The 9401-nt window shown below is 42.1% G+C and overlaps 1 protein-coding gene across 1 annotated transcript in view; it reads left to right on the top strand.

The window, feature by feature from the left end:
• Armh3 (armadillo like helical domain containing 3) overlaps positions 1 to 9401 on the top strand; it is a 145835-nt gene that overhangs the window by 33894 nt on the left and 102540 nt on the right. Inside the window, exon 9 of the mRNA XM_028773372.1 lies at positions 1131 to 1191. Within this exon, the coding sequence (XP_028629205.1) occupies positions 1131 to 1191 (61 nt within the window). The remainder of the gene's footprint in view (positions 1 to 1130; positions 1192 to 9401) is intronic.

The raw sequence follows: 9401 nt of genomic DNA, 5'->3' as shown, positions 1-9401 counted from the left end.
TTACTTCCCTTTCATGGTCTGTACTGGTGTGTCAAAGGTCAGAAGTTTACATTTGAGATTCAAACATGGAAAACTTCTCTTGAGTAAGTTGAGATGGGACTGACAGAACAGGTAGGTAGGGTCTTGTGACATTCTCTTTGTTCAGAAATCTATTTTCCGCAGAGAAGTGAGTGACACTTTTCTTTTTTTCTTTTTTTGAGACAGGGTCTCTGTAGCTTTGGCTGTCCTGGAACTTGCCCTGTAGACGGGGCTGTCCTCAGATTCTTAGAGATCTAGCTGCCTCCGCCTTGCATGCATCACCGCCTGACTGTTAGAGAGGCTCTTGATCTCATTTTCACTTGGGTAGTCCACCTCAGTTACTGAATCTGTCTGATCTTAGAAACTGTAATTAAGACTGTGTATATAGTCAGCCTCTGTTGACCCAAAGCTCCACAGCCCATTTCAGGCAGTATGTGCCAGTCAGCATGACAGTGACCTGGGATAGACTGGCAGCCTTAGCGCCGAGCCTCTGCTTGTGTGACTGGGTTCCAAATACTTTCATCCCTGCTTGCTTCAATTCTCTAGCCTCAGATTTCCCTTAGGCATGTTGTCTTATGTGTGGTATGAGATATGCGAACAATGAAATTTCCCTTGTGTCTACATTTTTTCTTTTTTAAATGATTTGTTTATTTTTGTTTCATGTGCTTTGGTGTTTTGCCTTCATGTATGTCTGGGTGAGGTTGGCAGATCCTCTGGAACTAGACTTACAGACAGTTGCGAGCTGCCATGTGGGTGCTGGGAATTGAACTGGGGTCCTCAGTTCTTGGAGCCATCTCTTCAGCCCCTCCCTTGATTCTAAATTTATTGGCAGGTTCTTCTAGACATAGGACAGTAAGATCTTTATCTCACTAACTTATAAGAGAGTGAACAATTTTACTGAAACTTAATAGTGCCTGAAGCAGTTTGTTTGTTAATTTCTAAGTGGGAAGCGTTTAAAAAGTGGCATAGAAAATAAGTTAAGTTCATGCTGAGAGATGTTAGCAGGAGACGTTACTCAGTGTGAGTACAAGACACACATTTTGAGAAGCTTTTTTCCCCTAAGGAATAAATTTTGTTGTGATTGATACATTTTTTCTCTTCTTTCCTTTTAGACCTGATGGTGGAGTTCATTGTGACACACATGATGAAGGAATTCCCTATGGATCTCTATGTGTAAGTACCGTGGTTCATTTCATATGTAGAGATTTATTATAAAAAATCAAGTGATAGAAAATGTATGCTCTGTGTTTACTTCAAGAAAAAGTCATTGGGTGGAGAGATGGTTCAGTGGTTAAGAGTGCATACTGCCCTCCCAGAGGACCAGAGTTCAGGGTCCGGCACCCACGGTCTGCAGGTCACATAGCCTGTAAGGTTCCAGGGTGTCTGACAGCTCTAGCCTTTGTGGGAACCCACATATACCTAAAAAAGGAAGGAAACATTTGTGTGTGAAGAAATACCAAGAAATATGTTTGTTGCTTTGTTTTGATTTGGAAGATGGAAAGTACAAGCTACAGTTTGGGTTTTATGTATCTCTTCATTGTCACCTTTAAGCTAACTGCATGGAGATCTGGGTAGATTCCTTGAAGCAGATCTCTGGAGGCTATTGCATTCTAAAGATACGTAAAACTGGCATACCATCTTATTTTCTCTGTGCTAACATCAAAGCAGTCATAAATATTTAGAGGGTAGGTAGAGGTCAAAAAAGACTTTTTGATCTGTTCTTAGCCTATACTGTCTTGATATCCCACACCCTTATTAGGTAGGCTTATGTGTCCAATGGCCATGCTAAACCCTAAGGAGGTGTGCTTATCCACCACAGTTATTTACATGAGGACATGAGAGGCTACTGAAAGTCATCATAATTTCATGGGGCTCAGGTAGGCCATTTAATTTCCTATACTCCCTGCTGCTTTTGCATTCTTTCAACACTCTTGAACGGCTGTACCACAGTAGTGTCAGTCTAGATATGTATGTTTTTCTTTCTTCAGAAGCAGCTCAGGATGGGCGTATTGGGACAGGCCTGTTACCCCAGCACTAGGGGATGGAGAAAGGATGAGTACAAGTTCAAGGTGCATGGCAATTTCAAGATTTTAAGGTGAAGCTGAGTTATTAGAGACTTTGTTTACACACACACACAGACACACACACAGACACAGACACACAGACACAGACACACACACACACAGACACACACACACACAGACACACACACACACACAGACACACACACACACAGACACACACACACACACACAGAGTCTGACAACAGAAGGAATGCCTTCATGTTTCCTTCTGAGAGTACCATTGGTGAGCTAACTTGGCATACTTTATTCCAGTGTTTAAGGATGTAGACGTGTCCAGGACTTTACACCGAGCAGACCACCAGATTTCAGGTTGCTTACAGACTAAGTCATGGTTTCCTGGGTCTAGTGTAATAATATTAAATTTTACTTTTGGATTAGTAAGTTATAGTTTGCCATACTTTTTGGGTTTAGAAGTCTGATGCTTGATTTTAACTCAAAGGCCAATGAAACTACTTTTTATAAAACTTAGCAGATGAATTTTGGCTTATTTTAGATGGAATCTGTGAACACCAACCAGTACCTTAGGGATTAAATATATTTTTGGTATAGACTTTCTGACTCCCTTTCCTTCTTTTCATTTCTCCTTCATTGTTTTTAAATTTAATTTTTCCTTTCTGTCCTTCCTTCTTTTCTTTTCCTTCCTTCCTTTCCTCCCCTCCCTTCCCCTCCTCTCCCCTCCCTTTCCCCTCCCTCCCTCCCTCAATCTCTCTCCCTTCCTTCCTTCCTTCCTTCCTTCCTTCCTTCCTTCCTTCCTTCCTTTCTTTCTTTGACAGTGTTTTACTATGTAGTGGTGGCTGTCCTTGAACTCACTATGTAGCTCAGGCTGGCTTTGAACACACAGAGATACAACTGCCTCTGCCTCCCAAGTGCTGGGATTAAAGACATGGACTACCATTTCCCAACTCTGTTTATTATTATTATTATTATTTATGTGCATGAGTTTTTACCATGAAGGGCCCTGGGATTGAACTCAGTTGTCAGGCTTGGTGACAAATGATTTTCTCCTCTGAGCTATCTTTCCAGCCCCCTACTATATGTTTTTTAAATTATTATTAATTTGTGCTGCTGTGTTAAGACAGAGTCTTGCTGTTTAGCTCAAGCTAACCTGGAACTTCTATGTAAACCAGGCTACCTTCTAACTCATGATCCTTCTGCTTCAGCATTTAAGTACTAGGATTACAGATGTCTATCACCACCCCTGGGTATATTCTAATTTTAAAATATTCTATTTATGCTGGGCTGTGGAGGCGCACACCTTTAATCCCAGCACTTGGGAGGCAGAGGCAGACGGATTTCTGAGTTCGAGGCCAGCCTGGTCTACAGAGTGAGTTCCAGGACAGCCAGGGCTACACAGAGAAACCCTGTCTCAAAAAACCAAAAAAAAAAAAAAATACTATGTATAAACTAGGCATGGTGGTCCTTCTGTTTCTGTATTCCAAGTTCTGCGATTACAGGTATTCTCCGTCATGCTAGACCAAACACTTGTTTTATTTTTTCTTTTGTGTAGCCCAGGCTGTCTTGGAAATCCCTCTGTAGACCAGGCTAATCTCAAACTCAGAACTGCATCTGTCTCTGCCCTCCTGAGTACTAGGATTAAAGTTGTGTGCCACCCAACCTAGCTCCAAAATTCTCTCTTGTAAATGTTTGTCTGTCACTGTCTTTCATAAATGTATTAGCTATTAGTGCACCAGAGTACTCCAGAACCTAGTAGTTAAGATGAATTTTCAAAATTTTATATTTTCTGTGGTTTAGCAATCTATGAAAAGTTCAACTGGATAATTTTAACATAAGACCTCTCATGTGTCTATAATTTATTTATTTTAGACTGATTCTCATGTATCATAGGTTGGCATTTGCTATGGAGCTAAGGATGGCCCTCTGCTTCTTTCTGATCCTTTTGCTTCCATTTACAGAATATTGGGATTGCATATGCTAATAGGCTTGGTTTTAGGTCGTGCTAGGGATGAACCTAGGTCTTTGTGCTAGGCAGGCACTCTACCTACTGAAGCTGCCCTGGGCTGGAACTTGCTGTATAGCCTAGGCGTGTCAATTTGCCTCAGAAGGCTGTGGGAAAAAAAGTGTCAGTTGGGGCTGAAGGCCAGTGACATTCTGGGGTGGAGAACTTGCTTTCATGCTCACTTAAAGAGTTATTGGTAAGGCTTGACTTTTTTTTTGTTTTGTTTTGTTTTTTTTGTTTTTCAAGACAGGGTTTCTCTGTGTAGTTCTGGCTGTCCTGGAACTCACTCTGTAGATCAGGCTGGCCTCGACTTCTTTTTTTTTTTTTTAAAGATTTATTTATTTATTATGTATACAACATTCTGCCTGCATATATGAATGACTGCAGGCCAGAAGAGGACATCATATTCCGTTACAGATGGTTGTGAGCCACCATGTGGTTGCTGGGACTTGATCTCAGGACCTCTGGAAGAGCAACCAGTGCTCTTAACCTCTGAGCCATCTCTCCAGCCTGATTTTTTTGTTATGTTTTTTTGTGCCTGTGTAGGTGTGTGTGTCTGTGTGTGTGTGTGTGTGTGTGTGTAGGTGTGTAGGTGTGTAGGCGTGTACATGGGTAGGTCAGCAGTTTGTGGCATTTAATTCTTTGTACCATGTGGATCCTGGGGCATCAAACTTAGTATCTCAGGCTTGGTGGCAGGCATTTTTACTTGCTGAGCCATCTTGCTGGTACAAGCCTCAGTCCTTCACCTGGATCTCTTTCTAGGTTGTTTGATATGGCAGTTAGCTTTCCTCAGAGTACGTAGTCCAATAGAGAACGGAGTGTAGAGCCCAAGATGGCAGATACGATATCTGTTATAACTGGATGCCAAGTGCTGTGCATTTCTTTTGGTCACATGGATATAATGTGGGGAGGATTATACAAGAGTGCTGTTGTTTGATTGTGTCTCTTCCAAATCATATGTTGGAAATGAATCTCCAGGGCACAGTGTGGGGATGTGGGCCCCAACAAGAAGCATTTAGATCATGAAGACACCACCTTCATGAGTGGATTAGTGTCAACTAAAAAAGGGCTGGAGGTTGTGATCTCAGTCACTCGCCCCTTCTCTCCCTCCCTTCCCTCCACGTCTCCAGCCCTTTGTCCATGTTTGTGTGCACAGCTGTGTGCAAGCTTATTGTCCTCGTTTCTTCCATTTTCCACTGGGAATGGTGCATAGACGACTCCCCCTTCTTATATGCGAGCATGTTGATATTGGACTCTACAAGGAACATGTTTCCTTATAAATTATTTTACTTGAGACAAAGGATTTGAGTTCTAGGGGCTAGGATTGCCAGAAATCATATTGCATGGCTAGTAAGTTGTATAAGCAAGATTCAAATTCATTTCTCCTGGTCTTAGATTGTACTCTCAGCATTTTTTTGTGATAAGGAACAACAGAAAGATATATATAGAGAGAGTGACCATGTTGATAGGACCACAGAATAGGTTCCTCCCATTCGACCTAATCCATGAAAAAACCTTGGGAGTTTTCTATGTGGATGAACAGGGAAAGGGCATTCCAGGTAGGGGATCGGCACACATGTTTCAGGAGTACAACAGCTTCACAGTGCCGTGTGTTTAGAGAGGATTGTATAGTTCTGCACAGTTAGAGAACAGGGTATATGGAGGAAGGGTGAGAATAAGAGGAAAGATTCCCTGAGAGAACATGGTCAGTGGAAGAGTGCTTCATAGGACTATACATTCATAATTGGAGAGTTACAAGAGCACAGCTCTCCATGCAGCCTTTTTACCTGGCTTACAGTGGATGATCTAGACCCGCCATCCCTAGCCTGTGCTTCCTAACTTTGTCCCAGGAAGTCTTCTCCATTGCTTTGCTTTCTTTGCAGTTTGCCTTTTCTCCACCTTAATGTTCTGAGGTTATGGATGGTGAAGATGATGAGAAGAAGATGGATTTACTTTCTCCAAGCCTGTATCTATAGATATGTTCCGATTTCCCTTCCCCCCCACTTCCATTTCCTTTTTCAGTTTGGTATTTGGAGCATCAAGTCCTTTTTAGGTGAACTTATCTGCTCCCAGCTGGGCAGCAGGCCAGGTTGCTGCTCTCCCTTCTCATTATGTCCGGCCTCTCAGCAGCATGTGGCACAAGGAGGAACTGAAAGCAAAATGAATTCTTACCATTTTAGATAAGTTTATAGTCCTCATGGTGAAGTGTGAAGAAATACGGAGTACAGAAAGACTTAGCACCCAGAGCCAGAATCGGGGTCAGAAGTGGGCAAGTTTCTTTGCTTGTGTGAATGCTGTACGTACTGAGTGATGAGGAAAGGTGCTTGTCCAAGGGGAAAGCAGGAAGTGGTAGGAGAAAACCCCAAGCTAACCAACCAGTCCCCACTCTTGGTCTGCTAGCTTCTTGTTGCCATTCCTATACTTATCACAGTGTTTGAGAGGGAAGAGAGAGGAATCCAGAAAAATAAACTCTTAAAGCCTACTTCATTTCTTTTTTAAAGACAGGGTCTACAAAAGATTCAGGAGACAGGGAAAGTCAGGAGAAAGCTGGGCTGTCTTTTCTTAGAATAGGAAACCACTGTGTGCATGAGAGAGCCACCCCAAGAAGCAGTAAATCTGGAGTCGTTCTGCCAGTATGTATTTTTAAGGATGTAACAGTTGTTAAATTTGTTTTTGTTTCTTTTCTTTTTTAGACAGTTGTGTAACCCAAGCTGGCCTTAAACTGTCCAGCTTCCTCCTTCAGCTTTCTGAGTGCTGGGATCATAATGTGCTTTACCTCCTTTGGCACCTGCCACTTATTAAAAAACATCATTATGTGTGGTAAACAGTGTGAATCATTGTGAGCGCAAGGCTGACAGAGCACCTATTGGGTGACAGCAAGAGAGCCTAGGAGCAGTGCTGGAGTGACGTGCATGCCCTGTAAGTAAGGCAGAGAGCAGCAGGGGCACAGTTAGCTCAGCTGTCACTGTCCACAGCAGCTAAGGCGTGTTTGCCAAGAACCAGCCCACACAGTGGTCACAAGCAGGCAGCATCCAGCCATCCTTGTTGGCTGCAACATGGCTTTAGCAGCTGGGACCTAATCACTGTAAGTTTTATGGAGAAGTTGATAGAAGCTTTTATAAGTTGGGTAATTTAAGATTAATTTTTTAAGATTGAGTCAAATGCGGGTATCATTCAGCAGATGGCAGCTACATCGAATGAGGTCATGCCACCATCTCTTAAAAACAACAAGGGAATGACTTGGAAACTGGAAGGAGTCTTTATCTGAAATTTGTATCACTTGGTAGGCAGTTTCAGTACTGGCTAGATTTTTTTCTTGAGGGTAAAAAAAGATATTTAAAATTTGTTGATGTGTATATTAATTTATGTATTACTTTATATTTTTGTGTGATTGCTAAATATTTTATGTTGGTGTGTATGTGTTATGGTGAACTTATGAAAATCAGCCGTCAGTTTAAGGAGTTAGTTCTCCTGCCTGTTGAGGCAGGATATCTCTTGTTGTTTCCACTGTACTGTGTACTTGAGGCTCACTGGCTCACCAGATTCTAGGTAATTCTGTCTTCACCTCATAGCAGCTAGCTGTTCATGTGTTCCATTGCATCCAGGATTTCTTTCCTGGGTTCAGGGATGGAGTTCAGGTTACCAGGCCTGTGTGGGTAGTGTTTTTACCTGCTGAGCCATCTCATTGGCCTGATATTTTGTTTTGAGACAGAAGTCTTGCGGTGTAGCTTTGGATGGCTTAATATTTTATTTATTTATTTATTTATTTATTTATTTATTTATTTATTTTTGTTGTTGTTTTTTGTTTTTCGAAACAGGGTTTCTCTTTATAGCCCGGGCTGTCTTGGAACTCACTCTGTAGACCAGGCTGGCCTCAAACTCAGAAATCCGCCTGCCTCTGCCTCCCAAGTGCTGGGATTAAAGGCATGCACCACCACTGCCTGGCAATATTTTCTTTTTAAAATATTTTATTTTATTTATATATTTGTTTCACCTGCATGTATGTACATATACTGCCCAAGAAGGCCAGAAGAGGGCATTGGACCTCTTGGAACTGGAGTTATAAGTGGATGTTAGCTGCCATGTAGTTGCTGGGATTTGAACCTGAATCCTTTGGAAGAGCAGCCAGTGCTCTTAACTGCTGAGACATTTCTTTAGCCCCATGCCTAGTGTTTCCTATGTAGTCCAGGCTGGCCTTATTTTCTTGTCAATCCTAATTCAGGCTGGGATTACTGGCATATGCCACCATACATGGCTTAAATTTAGAATGTCAGTTTACTTGTTGGGTAAGCAAGCACACTTTAGCGTGTTTGTCTTTGGTGTGCTGTTAGATACCTTAATTCCTTTAGCCTGTCTCTGGCTCTTATCTCTCAGAGGGAGGTTAGTGTTCCTTCTGGTTCTTTATACCTTTTCAACTCTTAGGGAGGCCCCTAAGAATAGCGACCCGAAATGTAGCTTATTCAGTAGCCAGATTGGTACCTATAGGGAAATGCAGGTAGTGTTTCAGGCATCCTTGCTGTATATTAAGGGTACAGAATCTGAGAGTCAGCTCTACCTCAGGAAGTATCCTCTACTTGAAGGTGCCATTCAGTTGAAGTGGCCTTGAATAAGAAAGCTTCTATAAATCAAGGGAGACGGACAAGAGCTCCTTCCTGCAAGGCTGTCTTGCCTTGCTTATTTGATTCTTCCACTTTTACTTTCTCTCCCTTATTCTTTCATGTCAGAACAGTGTTCACAGAAAGGAACTTTTTAATTTTTTTGAAACTGGTAGGTTATCTGACACCAATTTGCTAAGAACTTTAGAACTTAAATACAGTAAGATTTAAGTACCAGTTCAACCAGTGTTTGGTGAATGAATGAATACAAAGCATTGGCCTGAGCTGGGATAGTGGCCTGTACTTATAATCCCAGCTTGAGGGAAAATGAAAGTCAGCCTGAGTGATTGAGCAAACCCTGCCTCGATAATCAGATAAAAACAAGATGTCACTTGAAGCAGCTTGGGAACTTCCTCCAGTCTTTTGGGGACCTCAGATCAGGAAGATCAGATTTTTTGCTTCCTTGTAGAAAAGAATTTCAAGCCAGGCAGTGGTGGCGCACGTCTTTAGTCCCAGCACTTGGGAGGCAGAGGCAGGCGGATTTCTGAGTTCGAGGCCAGCCTGGTCTACAGAGTGAGTTCCAGGACAGCCAGGGCTATACAGAGAAACCCTGTCTTGAAAAGCAAAAAACAAAACAAAACAAAACAAAAAAAGAATTTCAAGACAAGCCTATATGTAATAGATTTGGAATTGAGTAAAATACTTTCTTTTCCTTCCTTCCCTTTCCTTCCTTCCTTCCTCCCTTCC

Source organism: Grammomys surdaster, unplaced genomic scaffold (genome assembly GCF_004785775.1).
Source record: "Grammomys surdaster isolate TR1022 unplaced genomic scaffold, NIH_TR_1.0 66, whole genome shotgun sequence".
Taxonomy (NCBI): Eukaryota; Metazoa; Chordata; class Mammalia; order Rodentia; family Muridae; genus Grammomys; species Grammomys surdaster.
The sequence above is the reverse complement of the archived record's forward strand: the minus strand, read 5'-3'. Positions and strand labels throughout refer to the sequence as shown.